The 20,154-nt window shown below is 36.6% G+C and overlaps 3 protein-coding genes, 1 long non-coding RNA gene and 2 other non-coding genes across 6 annotated transcripts; 2 read left to right on the top strand and 4 right to left on the bottom strand.

The window, feature by feature from the left end:
• The first annotated feature begins 12 nt into the window (after positions 1 to 12).
• On the top strand, positions 13 to 7,621 carry LOC116016259 (homeobox protein LUMINIDEPENDENS). Its single transcript, XM_031256422.1, has 13 exons — positions 13 to 456; positions 938 to 965; positions 1,311 to 1,441; positions 1,837 to 2,183; positions 2,277 to 2,370; positions 2,462 to 2,555; positions 3,085 to 3,211; positions 3,290 to 3,323; positions 3,401 to 3,441; positions 3,525 to 3,613; positions 4,619 to 5,140; positions 5,706 to 6,244; positions 6,713 to 7,621. The coding sequence occupies exons 1-13, from the start codon at positions 295 to 297 to the stop codon at positions 7,415 to 7,417; spliced, it is 2,913 nt and encodes a 970-aa protein (XP_031112282.1). The 5' UTR covers positions 13 to 294; the 3' UTR covers positions 7,418 to 7,621.
• Positions 7,622 to 8,536: 915 nt separating this feature from the next.
• LOC116017628 (metal tolerance protein 2) lies at positions 8,537 to 12,762 on the top strand. Its single transcript, XM_031258247.1, has 12 exons — positions 8,537 to 8,947; positions 9,039 to 9,108; positions 9,399 to 9,496; positions 9,670 to 9,830; positions 10,155 to 10,270; positions 10,493 to 10,589; positions 10,779 to 10,863; positions 11,158 to 11,220; positions 11,345 to 11,450; positions 11,571 to 11,695; positions 12,162 to 12,253; positions 12,337 to 12,762. The coding sequence occupies exons 1-12, from the start codon at positions 8,606 to 8,608 to the stop codon at positions 12,452 to 12,454; spliced, it is 1,473 nt and encodes a 490-aa protein (XP_031114107.1). The 5' UTR covers positions 8,537 to 8,605; the 3' UTR covers positions 12,455 to 12,762.
• LOC116017629 lies at positions 12,000 to 13,933 on the bottom strand. The gene is made up of 2 exons (XR_004097939.1): positions 12,864 to 13,933; positions 12,000 to 12,440 (listed from the first exon to the last, which is right to left on the bottom strand). It is a non-coding gene; the product is annotated as an uncharacterized LOC116017629 (long non-coding RNA).
• Positions 13,635 to 13,713, bottom strand: LOC116018039. The gene has a single exon (XR_004098074.1). It is a non-coding gene; the product is annotated as a small nucleolar RNA Z155 (small nucleolar RNA).
• LOC116018038 lies at positions 13,749 to 13,839 on the bottom strand. Its single transcript, XR_004098073.1, has one exon. It is a non-coding gene; the product is annotated as a small nucleolar RNA R41 (small nucleolar RNA).
• A 1,984-nt stretch (positions 13,934 to 15,917) lies between the features above and the next one.
• LOC116016116 lies at positions 15,918 to 19,956 on the bottom strand. The gene is made up of 3 exons (XM_031256279.1): positions 19,850 to 19,956; positions 18,226 to 18,923; positions 15,918 to 17,480 (listed from the first exon to the last, which is right to left on the bottom strand). Exons 2-3 carry the CDS (start codon positions 18,895 to 18,897, stop codon positions 15,918 to 15,920), a joined length of 2,235 nt encoding a protein of 744 aa, XP_031112139.1. The 5' UTR covers positions 18,898 to 18,923; positions 19,850 to 19,956.
• Between the last annotated feature and the right edge of the window lie 198 nt (positions 19,957 to 20,154).

Genomic DNA, 20,154 nt, shown 5'->3' with positions numbered 1-20,154 from the left:
AGCTGATTACGACATCGCGTGCAGGTGTTATTGCGTATTCGTCGCTCTCATTTACACCGTCGATCTTTCGCAAATTCGCGGAGCCCCTCTGTACTCTGCATTGAGCCCCGCTCGGCTCAGCTCTCTCCCTCTTCTCTTCTCTCTCTGTCTCTGTGTTCTGAAAGCCCTAGTTACCCACTCGCCCAAGCCTCTCAAAGCAAATTGGATTTTGAATTACGCCTCTGCAATCGAAAACCTCATGAATTGCTTCGATCTGCGGATTTGAATTTGAAGGTTCCGATATAGGATTAGGAAATGGAGAATCAATTGCAGCTGGTGGTCTCCAGCCCTGCGACGTCGTTTCACGACTTATTGGCCTCGCAGAGGGAGCTCTTCCGCAGCCAAGTCGATCATCTCGAGAACATTGTCGTAACTCAATGCAAACTCACCGGGGTCAATCCCCTGTCTCAGGAGATGGTTCGTTGTTGCCTTTAGTATTGTATTAATTCAATTATTCTTTCCCAATTTGTGACTGTTCCTTTCCTTATTGTTGGTTGATGAAATCGGAAAACCCTAGATACTAGGTGAGATTGGGAAAACATGCCTTCACCACTATTTAATTACTTTTATTGGTTGAACTGATGGTTGCATTAAATTCCCCTTAATTAAGTCTGTTGAAGTTGCTGATATCTTTCCATCCAGAAAATTTCATTTGAAGAAAAAAAAACAATGCTTTTGATTGTGAATTTTATTGAGCTTCTTTGATTGGCAGAGTGAGATTCTGTGTTTACCAGCACAAATGAAAACTCGTAGCTTTCACCTTAAAGATTGAAGGAGCTATGAGAGTCCATCTTAATTATTATAGTTCTAGTCCTCAAAGCAAATTTCAGTAACTGTTTATGGGATGATTTTGGTGAAATATCATTTGGCTGATAGTTTTCAATTTTGTGCTTTGCAGGCTGCTGGAGCTTTGTCAATTAAAATAGGTAACTCCCTTTGCTGATTACGTGAGATGGTTGTGATTAAAGCTTGGTGAAGTATCATCACTTTATTTCCAACTCTGGATGTGTGTGTCTGATTTTTTGTATCTAATATATACAAGTATGCATTTTCCTAATTTTTAGACAAAGATAAATTTCCCACTATTTAAGTGCTAGTTTGTGCCTCTTTAGCAGGTGATTTCATGAATAAAACTATATGTGTATATTTTGGTTTTCTGAATAATATTTTCTTTGGAATGTTTAACTAATTGTTGAGCTTTTTCAACCTAATTTGGCATGTTTCTAGTACTGATAGATTTACTATATTTAATTTTTATTTATCTTTGGCAGGGAAAAGGCCCAGGGATCTGCTGAATCCCAAGGCTGTAAAGTATATGCAATCTGTCTTCTCAATCAAAGATGTAATTAGCAAGAAGGAAACTCGTGAAATTAGTGCTCTTTTTGGAGTTACTGCCACACAGGTTTCTCTCATTTTTGTTCACCTCCTTGGGTTCCCTTTTCCTTGGTAAAATAAAATTTTATAAAAGTAGTTGGTCATATTCTATAGCATTTACTTTCACTTCATATTTGGAAAGTGCATGTAAAAGTTTGATTTGATTACATATATGTTGCCATATTATCTACTTTTGCCACCATGTTTGTTTTTGTGAATCTCTCTCCTATATCTCTACATGTTCATTAGCATGTCCTCTTTTTCTTACCTTTTATGAGATTCTTATCCCTCCTACAATGATTTCTCATATCTTTTTGTTAGTGTTAGGTTAATTTAGAATATACTACATTAGGCCTGTATTTGTGGAGTTTGACATATCCTGATAGCTCTCTTATCTGTTTTTTACTATTTAAATGTCTATAGGTTCGAGATTTTTTTACCACCCAACGAACAAGAGTGAGGAAACTAGTCAGGCTGTCTAGAGAGAAGGCTAGAAAGCCTAGTGCTTCTGATGAACCCTGTGGTGGGATACCTTTAAGTTCTGATGCCAGTTTACCAGTTGATCCTGTTCCCTTAGACAGTGTGGCTCCTACAAATGTGGAGGGGCCATCATGTTCAACACAGGATGAAGCCCTGTCAGGTGTAGAGGAGTCCGACAAAGATTTTATTGACAACATATTTATTCTAATGAGACAAGAAGAGACATTTTCTGGGCAAGTTAAATTAATGGATTGGATCCTGGAAATACAGAACCCTTCAGTGCTACAGTGGTACTTGTAACTTAAACTAGATCAAGTACCAAACCTTATTGATAGAATGGTATCTTGTTTTTTCACAAATCTATTTTCTCTATGTATCTTCAGGTTTTTAAGTAAAGGTGGTGTAATGATCTTGGCGACTTGGTTGAGTCAAGCAGCCACGGAAGAGCAGACCAGTGTTCTTCATCACATTCTTAAGGTTTCTATGTTCTCCATTTTATCTATTTACTTCATGAAGTTTTCCCTAATCCATGGATGGGATTTAACAGTTAGTCACTAATGTTTAACAGGTACTTTGCCACTTGCCTCTACATAAAGCTCTTCCAGCACATATGTCAGCTATTCTGCAGAGTGTTAATAAACTGAGGTTTTATAGGACATCAGGTGTGATGCTATTGCAAATTATTGCTGCTTGATCTCAATATTTAATGTTTGTTTCCTGTGCTTAACAAATAGAGTACTAAACCTTTATAGAATGATTATCTTTTGCTTGAAAAGTGGATAAATTCTGATTGTACCTTAATAGTGGATTATCTTGAGCCTCTGTGATGGTCAACATGTTGAAATTATATTACAGTATTTTGAATCAGAGTTGGAGGAATGGGATAATTAAAAAAAAAAAAAAAACAGAATCCTATATTTGAAAAGTGAAGAGAAGAACAAAATGTAGTGAACAGAAATGATTATGATGATTTGAAAAGTGTGGCATTCTGAAATACATGAGGTGGTTTGAGTTGATATCTTTCTAGTTCAGGCACATGCTCACATCAAGCATTTTCTTATCTACTTGCTTGTGTAATGAATATATGTATTAGAATTTTTTTATTGCATATCTTTTTCTAATGGCCTTCAAAAAGGAATTTGTTTTACTTCTCCAGTATTCTGGACCTCATTTTTCTGATTTGAGGATCAGATATCTCAAACAGGGCAAGGATTCTCCTTTTTAGATGGAGCAAAAAATTGGCAAACCAGTCTTCTAAGAAACCTAATGGTTTGAAATCGGCCAGTGATACACAGGATGAGATGCTGTTGAAGCATAGGTAAACTTACTTTCACTGAATTCCATGCCTTTCGGTGCTCTTCTGTAACTTCTGACAAATGGTTATTACTGTATGCAGCATTGGTGAAGTCATGGCTGAAGTTGATGGCTTTGTAAGTTCATAATAGAAGTGCATTGTAGATTTAATTAATTTTGGTGTGATTTTTAATCTCCTCTCCTTGTTCTATAGGAAGAGTCTCTATCACAGTTTGATACTTCAGAGAATTTGAGGTATGTGTTGCATTGTATATGTTCTTATTTGCCTGCTTGTCCCTATTCAGTTGAGGGGTGTTTTTAACTCTTTTTCTTTTCAGGAAGTTGGGTTCTACTCAACCGTTGAAGTTGCTCACATCTTCTGCAGAAGAATCTAATAAGAAGACTGGCAGAGGTGCTTTATCAGCCCGTATCCTTAGTAGATATAATCTAGAATTACTTCTAATATACATAATGTCCTTGCAATAACAAAATGAATGTGGCAGAACTTTAGTACACTCGGTGCACATATAAATTGGGAATGGGAGGGCAGATGAACTCAGCCCTAAAGCAAATCCTCTTATTCAAACTTATTATTATCTATTTTTGTGCATTCACGGGCGGACTTGTGGTAATTCTGATTAAATTTTTTCATTACCCTAAACTTTTGTTATTCTTGCAAGTAAATGTTGCATGTCCTTAAAAATTGTGCACATGAGGTTGTGCTGAGTGGAGGAAATCCCTAAATTTGGATGGAATTGGAGAAATCATTGGAATTATGTGCCATCATGCCAGCTTTATTTTTTGGGAACTATGTTCCTTAGTATCAAATTTATGTATTTGGGAACTGGGATAAAACAATCTATTGAATAATACTGATGGCTTAAATTATCTTCCTGCCCGTCTTTCACTTGCTTCTGGTATTATGTGCTAATTTCCATTAGAGCGTTTTCCCCTGAAAATAGACCTAATTCTGTTTCAAGAGTTCACTGGGAGTAGTCTTGCGGACAAACATTCTCATGGTTGGTTTTGGATATCACTTTTATCTTTTTGAGACTTCCAATAACTCACCCAATGGCTTATTATTGAATGTTTGATTAGTGGCTTCTATTATAGAGTTCTACGCATTATTAATGCTGTCAAATACCAATTGGATGATCATTCCCCTAAGGAAAAGATGTATTTTCACTAAATCCTGCGCGTACCAACATTCTTTTTTATGGTTGGTTTTGGAAATAGCCTTATTTTTGCAGAGTTACAAGCATTATTAACACTCTGGTAACTTTGCACCATTCTGTGATGCATCAGAATGTGCATGCATGCTGTTCGAATATTATTATCTATCTAAAACAAGTATTGCAATGTGAGTTTGTGTTGCATCCTCACAAGAGATGTCAATTATAATGCTGCTATTAAATTCCTTAACCAATAACAGAAACTCGAGAGCGCAGAAAGGTTCAGTTGGTTGAACAACCTGGCCAAAGAATGCCAGGAAGGAATCCCCAAGTTGCGAGAACAGCATCTGCAACTCAAGGCCGACCACTTTCAGCTGATGATATTCAAAAAGCCAAACTTCGTGCACAATTTTTGCAGAGTAAATATGGTAAAAGTAAAACATCAACTGACCATAGCCCTCAGACAAAGCCTGAAGGTCCAAATAAAAATGCTGCTCCTCAAGATGGCGTTTTCCATTCAACTACTAAAACATATGACTTGCCAACAATTAACGAAGAGAAGTCAAAAATTAATGAAGTGAAGCCAAAAATTGATGTAGAGAAGCCAGCAATTGATGAAGAGAAGCCAAAATTTGATGAACAGAAGAAGATTGCTGATATTAAGTCCAACATATCAAATCAACAGGAGACTCCTCTAAACCAAAAGAGGAGTTTGGATGCTGAGGAACCTCCGCCAGGCAAAAAGTGCAAGGCAATTCAGATTCCATGGCACACTCCACCAGGTACATTTACCTTATTTCTTGTTGATTGATCACATAATATAAGGAGGGGAAATTGTTTGCAAATTTTTAACTGTTCTTTTCTCTTCACTCTTGCTTACTTGGATAACCAATGTTCTTTTCCCATTTGCTAAAGGATGCCTACGTTGTGAATCAATTCAGCAAGCTGTTCAAATCTGAAGTATGAGTAGTGCAGTGCTGTCTCTATTTGTTTTTTAAAAAATAATATAAATAAGCTATTCTATAAGTTTGTGGAATATTTGATACAGCGTGTCAGAATTTAGTATGTCTGCTGTATTTTGGCTATATTTCTGCTACTGGAATACATAGAAGTTGGTCATAAGTTTATAATGTATTTTTTGTACAGTAGATGTAAAGGCAAATCCTGTTTTGCAAGCAGTGTTGCCCTTTTCTGTCGCTTAAATGGGTAAAAATGGGGTACCCTAGAATATATTTTTATTTTCAGTTTTTCTTTTTCTTTAGAAATAGATTTTGACCATCCATTTTTCTAAAAAACTTCATTCAATTTGGATTTTGAGCATGTCCATCTTTGTTTTCTTCTATGCAGAGATGGTTATTTCTGAAAAATGGAAGATATGTACTGGGGGAAATAGTAAAGAGGTAGAAGTTCAGAAGAATAGAATTCATCGTGAAAGGGAAACTATTTACAGGACACTTCACGAAATTCCATTGAATCCCAAGGAGCCTTGGGACCGTGAAATGGACTATGATGACACACTAACCCCTCAAATCCCAACAGAACAATTACCTGATGGGGATGGTGTAGAAACTATGGTTTCACAAGCAGAAAATGTGGAAACTATAGCAGCTCCTTCTGCCAGCAGCTTGCCACAGAATGTGAATTCTAGCATGCCTGAACCAGATCTAGAGTTGCTTGCTGTACTACTTAAAAATCCAGAATTGGTTTTTGCTTTGACATCTGGTCAAGCTGGTAACCTGTCAAGTGAGGATACAGTGAAGCTGCTTGATATGATTAAGGCAAATGGACTGAAATCGATGAGTGATCCTAATGGGTTGGGCAGAAGAGCTGAGGATAAGGTTGAAGTTTCTCTTCCATCCCCAACTCCTTCCAGCAATCCTGGAACGGTGCGTGATTTAACCATATTTTGTACAACTTTTGAAAGAGTATTATTAAAATTTTTCGAGTTTTCTTTCCTCCCTCTCTCTCTCTCTCCCCACATGATGTGCGAAATTTGATCTGTGGACTATCATGCACGAATAGAACCCAGGGCTAGTTGTGGTGGTCATAAAAAGATTACAAAATGAAAAAAGAAATGCTTAAGTAAGCCTAAAACATCTGTATCTGAGGACCTCTTTGCTGAATAGTCAAGATTGTAGCGCCTCTTCCGTCCTCCGAGCAGCATTATACTTTGACAGTTGGGTGTGATTACAACATAATCAACGAAGATGGATTTAAAAATAATAATAATAATACTCTCTATATATATAATGATATATCTGAATAAGAAGACTGGATAAATTGAAAAGTTTATTTTCATACATGTTATTTTTGGATCCTCTGTTAATTGAAGCGTCTTGTGTTCCCCCATGCAGAGCGGATTGAAATCAGACGAGTATGAAAAAAATCCATTCTCAAGGAGAGATGCTACAGTAACTCCAGCGCAGCAGCCTCACTATCCAGCCATGGCAGCTCAACAGTTGCTCACACCGCAATTTGCCCAACAACGGGAATCGGCGATGCTGCAAGCCACCGGGAGGAATTATCATGAACATCACCCCTCTCCTCTAATTCCATCTCTTAACCAGGCTGCTCCTTCCATCTCCATGAATGCATCAGAATTACTGGTAAACAGGAACGGAGCGATGTTCAGTTCAGCGTCACCCAGTCCAATGGGCATCCTTAAACCATCATCAATGCATGTAATTGATGCACCGATGCCATCCCGGGTTCAGACTCAGCCACAAGCATATTATGTGCCTGAGCCTCTTCCGCCTCAGAGCTGGGGGGGAGCCAGGCAGGGGCTGCATTCCCATTCCACCCCGACTAATTCTAACAATTATAACCCCCATGTAGGGGCGACGACCCAACCAGGTCCCTGGAGAAGAAACGATTATGGGTTCGAGTCATTTAGTCCAGAAAACAGCCCTGCTAGGTCCCATGAATATGCTTCCAGGTGGAACCACTCAGAACCCAGGATGAATAATTACCCCACAGAAAGGATGACACCTCGCAATCCTTCTACCTACCATGATCCTAACTGGAATGTAAACAGGAGATGGTCTGACCGGAGAAGATAGACGACAGACAGTTCTGGCTTGATTGGTATACACCCATTTTTGTGGTCAGTGTAGAGTTGTAGCTTTCGGAGAGGCAAGCTAGTAGCGAAATGTAACCTATTTGTTTTGTCAATTGATTGATTTACATTGCTTCATGATTCATTCTCCTATAGTTGTAAAACCAACAAAAATGGAAAGGAATACCTTTATTCAAATTTTCTTTCAGTTTCGAACACTGTTGATGGATGCTTCAGTGTACGCAGTAACAGAATAAACGAATATGATATCAACTGTAGTAACCGAAGCGTCGTGGACAGGGACGGGCACAGCTAAAAAGACAAATTGAAAGTATATATTCGAAAAGTAAAAAATACTATATTCCACTGGTCCACTCTATTCCCTCTCGAATTTTTTCTTTTTCCTTGTGTCTCTGTAGGTTTTCAATTGCTTAGAACGAGACTTTAGGTGATAATAAAATCAATTGATTAGTGATTGAGTGTGGGAGCGACCTAGTGAGGAGGTTATTGTGCATGATAAGCTAAGGTCTAGTTTGTGTGTTTAACTGAGTTACTATGATTTACATCATCTTAGATGTGGGAAGCTAAGGTCTAGTTTCTGTGTTTAACTGAGTTACTATGATTTACATCCTCTTATATGCTCATTTAATGTTTTGTTTAATTGAGTTACTATGATTTATATCCTCTTAGATATTCTATTTGGCTGAGGTAGGTAGAGCAACCTCTCAAAAGTGAGGGGGATTCTTGTGCGCAGTAAGCAAATACCTAACTTCTGTGTTCAGTTGAATTACCATGATTCATATCATCTCAGCTGAATTCTAATAGTTGAAAAAAAAAAAATCAATTGTGAGAATTTTTAGCGGCCTATTAGCGAAATTTGATGATTGATCAAATCAACTATTAGAATTAAAGGAAGTTTATTAATCGAACAAATTGCGATAATTTTTGACCCTCTAGAACAAAATTTGATAGTCGGTCACTCGGTCAAATCAATTACAATAATTTAAAATAATCGGACAAACTAAAATTGAGCTAGTTCCACCGGACCCACTCGAATTTTATACTAAAACAAAAATGGGAAATGGAATTTTTATTTTTTATTTTCTAGAATACTTTAGTAGAGAGAAGCATCTCTGCTCTGGTTTCAGCGATCTTCGGAGGAAATCAATCTGAGAAGCTTCAACGCAGAGAAATGGGGACGGCTAGATTGATTTCAGCTAACCTAAATCGTATTCGTAACACCTACGCGAAAAGCTATAGCTACTTGAATCCAGCGATTCAAGTTGTGAGTCCTCAGCTTGGTGATCCGTCGATCAAGTACGGCGAAACCCCTAGCTTTTTGATCCAGAGGAGATGGCATATCGGCCACGGTCACTCTCATTCGCATCACGATCATCAGGGAGAGGAAGGCGAGAAGATTTTCCGACTCGGCCTAGCCGCCGACGTTGGTTTGGCAACTGCCAAAGCTTTCACCGGTTACGTCTGTGGAAGCACCGCCATTATTGCCGATGCTGCTCATTCCATCTCCGATGTTGTGAGTACGCGTATCTTTGATTGAATGATGTGCAGCTAACATGACGATCATGCTGTGTTTTAATTTTATGTTCTTTGGTGTTGTGTGTTAGGTTCTGAGTGGGGTGGCATTGCTGTCGTATAAAGCTGCGAAGGCTCCAAAGGACAAGGAGCATCCATATGGTCGCTTTTGATCTGTATCTACGCCTTACTCGATTGATATTACATTGTTTATGATATTTTGAAACCTGTGTTATCAGCTTAACAGCTTTGCATTCGTATCTTCTTGCATTGGCTTGCTAGCCTCCAATTTCATTGTTTTGTTTCCTTCTGCTGGAGATTTCTAGCTATTGGATGGTGTCATATGAAATTGTTGGTGATACTTAAGACTCTATGGGTTTTAGATTAGATTTGTAGTGTCATTTTCAGGATCATTAGTCTCTGTTCCATAATTGGTTTTCTTCATGTTTCAGGGCATGGTAAATTTGAGAGTCTAGGTGCCCTTGGAATTTCAGCTATGCTATTGGCAACTGGGGGAGGCATTGCATGGCATGCTTTAGACGTGTTGATGGTATGTGTCTTATTAAGTTGCTTTAGTGTTTGAGTTATTAAAACCAGTTAATTAAGAACTCTGGCTATGCCTGAAACTGAATCCATTAACTGATACCTTTTTTATTGGTATATTTTCTACATATAATATGGTTTTTGGGCTTTTGGTTGAAACTTTGCATATTCTGCTGGTAGGGAGTGTGGACAGCAGTGCCTGAAGGGGTTAACCAGTCACTAGCTCATCAACACATCCATGGACACCATCATGGTGCAGGTGGACATCATCATGGAATTGATATGGATCACCCTGTTCTTGCGTTGAATATGACTATACTGTCTATAGCTGTTAAGGAAGGGTATGATTTATTTCAATCATTAACATGATGGAATTAGTATTAGGACTTCCTATGGCTTGAATTAGTATTGTAACTGGTCAGTCTTCTTGTGTTAGGGTACTTTTATTATATCCTCAGAACTAGTGAATATAAAGATTCTGAACATGATGCATTTTATGTTAAGAGTAGTATGAATGTGTTTCATGCTTAAAGCTTGTAACAAAGTATTCAATGCATGAGTAATATTTTTGTACTGTCATTGAATAGAAACTGTTCTTTTCTTTATTTTACTCTGTATTTTATTTTTGCTTCTATATGCTATTTTGATGTTTTTCTCTCTTATAGATTGTATTGGATAACAAAGAGAGCTGGGGAGAGGACAGGGAGTGGGCTAATGAAAGCTAATGCTTGGCATCATCGAGCTGATGCTGTTTCTTCACTAGTTGCTCTTATAGGGGTTGGTAATAACCTTAATCTTCATAATTCATATAAAGTCTCACTTTGTGCTACTATGTTTTCAAGTTTGCGAAATACTACTATGTATATGTTAATTGCTCTTATTGTGTTTTTAGTCCTGGAGGTTTATTTGTGTTTTTTACCAATTACCACTGCTCTTTTAAACCTCATGATATTATCATAATTGATTTAACAAACGCATATTGAACTATTCTTCCTGAGATCAGGTGGATCTTTTCTGGGCGTTAAGTTCTTCGATCCTCTTGCTGGACTCGTTGTTGCTGGTATGATCCTAAGAGCTGGTCTAGAAACTGGTTACCAAAGGTATGTGTTACTCCTTGCTCTCTTCTTCTTTCTAAGAGCTGTGGAAGTATTGTTTCTTTCTTGCTAGCTTGGGTGACCAGTGTTGGATGAAGTCTTTATGGTTGAATGCATCTCCATCTTGGAAGTGTTTGGTGTGTGGTGCTGGGCAAAACACAAATTTAAATATCTAATTGTTATCTTAATTTTTAGCGTCTTGGAATTGGTTGATGCTGCTATCCCCTCACATATTTTGGAGCCCTTTAGAAGCACAATACTACAAGTTGAAGGGGTTAAGGCAAGTTGTCCCTCTCCCAAAACATAGAAGCTGTTTTTTTACTTCATAGTATACATTTCCTCCTTGCATCAACCCTTCATGGGCTTAAGGAATTTTCACTCTCATCTTACATGCTCCATCCCTTGGGGTTGGGTGTAGGCCACTTGTTCTTAAACTCAAGGCATGGGTGAATGTTTATTTTGCTGTTAGGAACATGTATGATATCACTAATGAGCATCTTGTTAAAAGCAGATGATCATGTAAGCAATGCCTTTCCTAAATGAGTTTTTAATTTTTCCTGTTTGGCATTTGTAGGGATGCAATCACCTTAGAGGAAGGAGAGCGGGTTCATTTTTGTATCTTGATGTTAATATTGAGGTTGGTGAACTTCACTGATTATTTACCAACTACTATTTATACTGCAATTACGGTGTTCTACTTTGTCTCAACTCTCAACAGCTATTACAATTAAAATGATCTAATTTTCCATTCTTTTATGCAGGTAGATCCCTTTTCTAGTGTTAGTGCTGCACATGAAGTTGGGGAATTTGTTCGACATGAACTTCAGGGGTCACATCCTGAAGTAGTCGAAGTCTTTGTACACATTGGTAAATTTTACTTTATCATAGAGCTGTTCTTGATAAATGTCTCTCTTTCTTCACTTGGTGTCTAGACTTGCACAAGACCACTTATCTGCTCTTTTTGTTACTATCATTTTTCCTTGGCAGATCCTTTAACCTTACATCTTCATCAGCAAAACAACAAACAGATGGGGTGCAAGAATGGAAATTGTTTCGAGCATATAGAGCTTGCTAACAATGTTTCCAATATCTTGTCGTCAAAATTTTCTGAGGTGGTACATACATTTTCTCCTTAAAAAGAAATGAGTTAATTCCATTTTTTGTTATAGATTGGTAATCCACTTTTAGTTTTTTTCTTTCTTTTTTTTTTTTTTCAAAATAACCTCCTTTCGTCCTACTATTATTGTGGCAACAAAAAAAATATATTAGTCAGCCCATTTTGTATAAAAATAAAAAATCAAAATGTCCTTATATTTTAGGACATTTCAACAATTTTGTTGATGGAAGACCATCACACAATAATACTAGACCAAAAGGGGATGTTTTGAAAAAAAGAATAAAAGTGGGCTCACACTATAAATCTAAGCCAAAAAATGAAATTTAACCTGAAAGAAATTATTTTTCTTTACTCTACAGTTCAATGCAAGTTTTAGACTAGACCACCTATTTCAATCTTACAACATAGGCCCTCTTCCTCATTAATTCCTAGAATCCATAACATCTTTGTATGGATTTCAGAAAATTGTTGTGGAGCGAATCACACCCCACCTGTTGCAAGGGGAGATATTTCTTCAAGTCGAAGTCTCCATGCCACAGGAACTTCTAATTAGGTACAGATACAGAGTGTTATCTTTGTTATACCAACTTTTTCACCACTAGTGGCTAATGTTTTCTGTATATATGCTTCGTCCAGAGATGCTGAAAAACTTGCCAGTGAGGCAGAGGAACTGATTACTGAGACAATACATAATGTACGAGTGCGCTTCCAGCTCCGATTAGGGCGCCCAATGCCACCATCTACATGGAGTTAAGAGCCACAGGATTAGTATGCTTGTTTTTTGGAAACTAACCTACAATTTTACCTTTGGACTGTCTCGTGGAGGAGGCATAGGAGAAGGATGATTAAAAAAATATACTCCATAGTTTTTGCTACAGACATTAACTCAAACGAAACACCACATTGAAGTCGTCGAGCGAACAATATGATATCACAATTCACTGAAAACGTTTTTTTGTGAATTACAATTGTAAGGATAATTTTAACATTTCCACTTTTCTTGTTGTTGCTTAATAAAGGAGGGTATAGACATATTATCAATGTGATATTCTTTAAAACCAACTCCTTCATTTATAATACTCTCTGAGTTACCTTTTTGTGTCCGATTCAAATAACAGAACTTATTAAAATTAAAAATTCAAATTAACATGTTTACACTTAACTGTACATAAATGAATAATGAACAAAGGATGCAGCAGAAATGGTACTTTCTATTCCTGCATCAAGTAGAGTACAATGTGTGTAACTATCTATACACCGGACTAGTTGATGACAACGAACTTCGCTCTAATGTGAATTTTATGTCTTTCGGTTCTTCTAGTTAGTAGTTCGTTCGAACTTCTTCTCTTGACAAATCGAATACTAGAGTCAATATTGGGCAAACTCTCATAAACCGAGGCGAATAAAGAGCATAGTTTAGGGCATATAAAGCTCTTGACTCTATATTAAACAACATTTTTCAACCCCAACTAATGCAGACATACAGCGACGCCAACAAACCCTCACCATCTTTATTTCCAAAATGCTATTTTGATACCGAAATACAAAGTGCATATCAAATTGATAAAAATTTTAGTACGAAAAATATACTTCTTTTAAAATACAAGTCTAAAACGGCAATAAAATTTATGAACTCATCCAAAAATTTGGAACGAGGAACACCGGCGTTAAACACTTAAGTAAGCTAACTGTCGGCAAGCTCACCTAAGCACATCGCTAAAATTTCAGTATCCGTCGAGCACACCAAACTGCATCGCAAGGAGGCGGCGGTACACTCAACGGAACGGCAGAAAAAAAGCTTTACAAAAACTGAAAAGGAGTACAAAGTATCGAACAACTCCGAAACCATCCTATAAAATTATACAAATTCTTTCTCAAATCAACATATAAGATTTAAAAGATAAAGATGAATTGAGATCAAGAGCGGAAATAGCCATCGATCAGATAATTGTAGTCTGGAAGTATTTCCGATCGACATATATCCTTTCCGAATCGATTATCCTCACCTCGATGGCATGTAAACATACAAGTAAAAAAATTGAAATGCAGAGTAGGCTCAGAAGGATCCATTGGTTTTTTAATCACAAGAGAAGTGAATTCTCTCATAAAATAGGTAGATTTGAACATCACAGCCAGTACTCAAACGCTGAATTCAACAACATCTAACCTAAGAATAAAGTAGTAGCCTAAGAGAGATGAAACACTGGATTAAGATAGGAGATACTGAGAAACCCTAGCACAGGGACTATTGAGAGAAGATGTGCGTGAGCTCTATATATAGGTGCAGTTCAGACTTCAGAGGCCACACCGTCCGTAACGAGATTTAGGGTTAGGATTACTGGGCCTCATATGGAGACTGACTGGGCCGACTTAACTTTCAATCTTTCATTAAGCCTGGAGCCACTGTCTTCAATCATTTTTCATTCGCACAGCTGTGTGACTGTGAATCATAAATAAATATATATATTATTTTTATACAGAAAGTATATTATTTTAGTATTAAAAATATTATTAAATAATATACTTTTGATATATTAAAAATGTACTTTGTATTCAAAAATTATATTATTTGTGTATTAAATGTATATTATATTGTATAATATACATTCAATACATAAGCAATATACTTTTAGTATATTAAAATATATTTTTTTATGGTCCACATATCATTACGTGAACCATGATTCACATAAAAATTTACCTGTTGTTTTTATTTGGGCCTTTTTTTTTTATTAATCCAAATTCGGCCCCCCACTATAAGACTTAGAGGTGTGTATTAAATCATGACTTTTGTAGACTTTTAAAAACTTTTAAAATGATAGATTTTAATAAACTTTTATTGACTTTCATAGAATCGTTCAAAATTTTTTAAAACTTTGTAAGACTCTATAAAAGTTTGTATAAAAAACTTGCATAAACTTTTATCAACTTTTTTAATTTAAAAAGTTTACAAAAGTCATGTATTTAGGAGAAAAAGTTTAGAAGTTAGGGATAAAAAGTTCATAGAAAAAAAAAATCAAAATATACAAGCAACAATGAAATAAAAATAATATTATTTTGAATTTTTAGAGGAAGATTGTAAAGTTTAGGAGAGAGAAAAAAAATTAGTAGAGTTTATGTATGAAGAAAATATAGGATAATGAAGAAAAAATAATTTATTGAATTTAGGTATAAGGTTTATAAAGTTTAAAATTTTAAATAAGGAGAAAAAAATAGAGTTTAAATAGAGAGAAAAAAAAACCTTTAGAGTTGATAGAAAGAAAATTTTGAAATATTGGGATTGTGGGTTGGATTTCAACTATTTATATTTGAGAATGAAAAGTATATAAAAGTCTACAGAAGTTCTAAAATTTAAAAGTCCTTACAAATTCATAACTTTTTGAATACCACATGACTTTTAAAAACTCTTTAAAAATTTTGATCGAATACCGCATGACTTTTAAATACTCTCTAAAAGTTTGAATTGAATACCTCCAAACTTTTAAAGTTCATAAAAGTCTTTAAAATTCTATGAAAATCATGATTGAATACACCCCCGTTAATCAGATTAGGCATGAGTTGCACTCACGTAGTTTGGTTTTTATGAGAAGTGTTTAACTCAAAACACTTTAATGTGGTGTAGTATACCAATCATCTCAAGTCGATCAACTCCTTACTCAAAACTCATAGAACAATCTCAACAATAAGGTTTTTATATCAGAATTTTTTGTGCCAAGTGAAAAAGAGAGAACAAAAAAGAGAGAAAAAAAAATCTAACCCCACGTGCACGTTGTGTGTATCTAGTGGGTTCGACAACTTTTTCTTCTCTTTCCTCTCCTCTCTCACTTCCAACCCATTCAAAATTATTAAAAAAAAAATAGATCTATTATTGGCAATACTCTTAGGCTAAAAGCATAAATGTATTTAAAAAAAAAAATCCAACACCACGAGCACATTGCGCACGGCAGGTGGGCACACCAGCCATGTTCCTCTTAAAAAAAATTTTAAAAAAAAACTTATGTATCTTTGTAAAATGTACAATTTAGTCTATAAATATTGAATAAAAATATTAGTTGTTACAATGTTTTACTAGTTTGGATGTTATGAAGACCAAATAACTAAACTAAGGTTGTATCTCAACAGCTTCAAAGATGGCACTAATTCAAAAATTAAAGATTATACATCTTTCTATCACGGTAGTACACAACAATTCCAATGCCTTAGCTTGCCATTCATCTTCAAGTTTTCTTTAATTGCTTACCATCATTGTTGTCATTTGCTTCCTTCTTACATGGATCTCCAGTAACATTCTCATCCACCAAATGTTTACTCTTACGCACACGTTGAGAAGAGCTCGTTGAGGTTGAACTGTTTGTGCGTTTTCTTTTCGTTTTTGCTTCCATGAAACCATATGCAATCGCTTCCAGTGCTCGTGCACTTGGTTTGTATCTACTACTTCGCCTCTGGCAACTTATGACGGGAGCATTATTGGATTCAGAATGCTGCTCGGTTTCACATGGACTAGAAGACAGCTTGGCTCCCGTGTTAATGGATTCTAGCATCTCAGAATGCTGCTCGGTTTCACATGGACTAGAAGACTTATTGGCAGCTGACACAGAATCAGGATTATTCCCTGGATCGTCTTCTGGATTATCCAATATAGAGTTTTTATGTGATTGTTCAAAGGCTAGACTGTTTTCGAGAAGATTTCTTACATGTATTTCTCTTTGGCTGCTTGAGAAACAAGTGTCTGATGAAAAGTTTTGAGATGGTGGAGCATCTGGGAGGCTCGATTGAGAGTCGAGTTTGCCTTCCTTCAACCACTCATCCTTTATGTACCTGTTCTCAGTTTTATGGCTCAATCCTCTATTGCTGCAAACAGCTAAGTTTGTGTGATCAGAGATGGATACAATTTGAGTCGAGAATCGAGGTTTTAGTTCTGTGATAGATTGAGTGGTTTTTTCTTCTGTAATCAATGAAACTGGACCATTAGGGATTTCATCGTTTGAAATGCTAGTTATATCGTTATCTGCATCACCATATGCTGCTTCGACGTTACCAACATCCATGGGATCTGAACCATGATTTTCTTCGCTTAGATGACCACTTGAAGCAGAACTCAAACGATCGAGAGGCAAACTTCTCATTTCCCATACTTTACCACTCCCTACTCCAGTAAACAGGATGGTATCCACTACTGTAAATTCCATTGAATGTTGACTGCTTGCAGAATTGTTTTGCTCCTGTGAAACCTCGGGATTTATCACGCGTTTCTCCTCCTGTTCCTCGTCGTTATATGCATTGACTTCTTGTTCAAGAAGGCTGGGCTCTGATGCAACCTTTTTGAGAACATCAGAAATGGAGTTGAAAAAGTGAGTTCCCTTCGCTAAACTCCTCGAGAACTTGCTAACATCTAGCACGAGAAACACTAATGACTGCCCGGTACCAGCAGACGATAGATCACTAGGCTGCTCTGAGTGCCATCCCCTAGCTAAAAGAAGGGGCCAAACAGCATCCCAAAAAAGTTCATTCAACTCGGCTTTTCTTAGTCGAAAATTACCTGTCAGAAACTTTAGAATTTCGGTTGCTGTGAGAGAGGAGCATGGTTTGGTGCTCAGTAGTCTAGGACGAACAGGGAGCGACTGAATGGCTTTTGTATAATCCATGGAAGTTCCAGTAAGATCCCGCTTCCCTTTGCCAATGGCTACAGCCTCAACTAGATTCTCGATGCCAACCTTGTCTCTTAACGAAAACACATACTCTTCCAGTGTAATGTTTCCATCTCCCAACAATTTCGAAGCCTAGGCAATATTCAAAAACTCTCAGTAATCAGAATATAAGATGCAAATCTGATGCAGTAAACATAATAAGCTGAAAATGTGCAGTTTAGTGGATGGAGACACTCTTGAAAGATTATGGTATGATGTGCTTAAAGTATATATTTTATTTTTAGTACTACCGACTCTGTTACAATGCAGTATCTGTTCATAACTACTTTCTCAATCTACAAGAGGGGTTTAAGAAACGATACAAATTGGTTCCATCTGTGGCATTAGAAGAACCTTTTCCCAACAATTATACTGAGGTAAAACATGATACAAAACATAACATGTCATTTCAAGGTAGTCTCAACTTTCACTCTTGTTTTTCAGATAGCAAGAATCATTGCACGCTAAATTTTAAGAACGATAAGCAACCACCAACACTTGCTTCATAAAAATCCTGCCTTTGCGGTTCCTACAGCAGGAGTAATAGGCTACCATGCTTACTCAAAGGCCCGTGTTACTGAAATACCTATAAGTAACTAGATACTTACAATACATGCAAGCATGAACCGATGCATCAAGAGAATAAAGTCGGGTAGTGATGAGTGATACCTAGCTTAGAGGGCGTTCAAAACAGACGTTTTTGTATTGCAATTAAGTTAGTTACTGAAGCATAGACATGAAAAGGTATGAATTAGCACGTCCCAAAAAATGATGCACATGTAATAAACTAGGTTGGGCAATTTGAAGTTACTGGTGTTAAAAGACAATCCACATTTACCTTAATCAACATTCGAAGGCATTCCTCAGAGACACGGGAAGATAAACGTGACAAGAGCTCATGTTGCCTCCCGCCCATGAAAAGCCTTTGGCAAGAAATGCACCGCCTGCCTCTTAGCTTGCGACTGTCTGACCACCTTTGGTAGTCTTTAGACTTGTAAAACTTGCCGTAATAGTAGGATAATATGTCTCCCATATCTTTGCTCCCTACAAACCTTTTAATAATAGCAAGATTTTTCCCAAAGATGTATAAGCCAAGGAGAAAGCTCGAATGTTCAATTTGCTTCCAACCCTTATTAGGTAAGCCTGGAACAAGATGGAAGCCATCACAATTACTCAAATGTGCTTTCCTTTCTTGAAGTGAACCAGAGTCAATATCAACGCTTTTGCCTCTAAGCCTAGATGGAAGATTTAGCAATCCTGCTGTTTTACCATTGTCTATAGTGTCATCCTGGTTACTTTCAACCACATGATCTGAAGTATCCACTTCAATGCCTCCATTAAATGATGTTTTTTTAAGTTTCCTGCGATCACATTCCAATATCAGAGGGATTTCTGCCTGGTATTCAGCTCCAACTCGAGGAAATACTTTATGATCCCCACAAACAGAATCTGTGCCAGAAGATTTCTTGGAAGGGAAGCGTTTTGAAGATTTATTGGCGAGGCCCTCCATACAGCTGTAAAACCTAGTAAACTTATCTGCACACAATCAAAATTAAAAATTTGGACTATGAAATGATTGTATAATCACACAAAACCGATAAAAGCCAAAAACAAAACTATAAACTTTTCTGCATGTCCCAAAGTTGTGCTTATCATGTTCTTGCAAAATGTGGTGCTGTTGCATATACTTTTCAATGAAATTTAGAATGATGATCAATAAACACGATAGTAGACCTTATGAGCTTATCAACTGTCAAAGGAAGACAAAAATTCAGTAAGAACTAGAGCTCAACTGTTCAAAATCCCAACTTTAACAATCACATTCACTTGTCATATTCCCTTTGATCATAGTTTGTGATTAACTGCCAACTTAACTGAAAGAAACTGCACCCTGAATTCCAAATCCATTTCCTAATCGAAACAAAACCTTTTCATAAATCTCCCACATATTATATAACAAAATATTTACCTATATATCAAGAATTCCCAGCAGTTCAAAACAAACATCACACTCTTACAATGATAGGAATCTATGCGCATCATCATCGGCATTAAGAGAAACAAAACAAAAACTCTAAGAAACCAACAATTAACATTAATTCCAGCAATCAAAATCTCCATTCAATCCTATAAAAACAATCAAAATCACTTCTAAACTTGCACAACAACACAAGTGTGTCATATCCGGAGTACATTATATTATAATATATATATATATATATTATTATATATGTTTACTACGCAACGAAGCTGAACAAAACATTGATAAAGAAGCAGAGGAGAAGATGAAAAGATTTATCGTAGAGTTTCAATGATTATGCATCATCCGTGCATCAATTGACATTTCTTGTCAACCGTAGAAAACATTAAAAGAAAAGATAAAAGTTTTTGCAAAAAAAAAACGCAAAAATAAAGCTATGGGTTTACATGTCAGAGACAAAGGGTATATATAAAGAATTCACCTTTAACAGTTTCAGACGAGTGATGATACGCGAAGAGGTTTCATGGAGTACGAAGGCTAAGCTCTTGACAGGAGGACTTGGCGAGGGAGAGAGAGAGAAAAAAAAAAATGTTTTTTTTTTTTCAGTTTTGTTTCTTCGTATTGATGTCTATAATACAATGAGTATATATGGACGGGTTACGTTCTATTCGGTTCCGGTTTGCGGTTTGTGTATCATTCGACCGGGTTCGAAAGCACATGTGAATGACAATTTTACCCTTGTCGGCTTAAAGTGGTGTTCCAGAGAAGGGAAAGGGGGATGAAGAT

The sequence above is a fragment of the Ipomoea triloba genome, chromosome 4 (genome assembly GCF_003576645.1).
Source record: "Ipomoea triloba cultivar NCNSP0323 chromosome 4, ASM357664v1".
Taxonomy (NCBI): Eukaryota; Viridiplantae; Streptophyta; class Magnoliopsida; order Solanales; family Convolvulaceae; genus Ipomoea; species Ipomoea triloba.
Note: the sequence above shows the minus strand (reverse complement) of the source record. Positions and strands in the feature narration are given on the sequence as shown.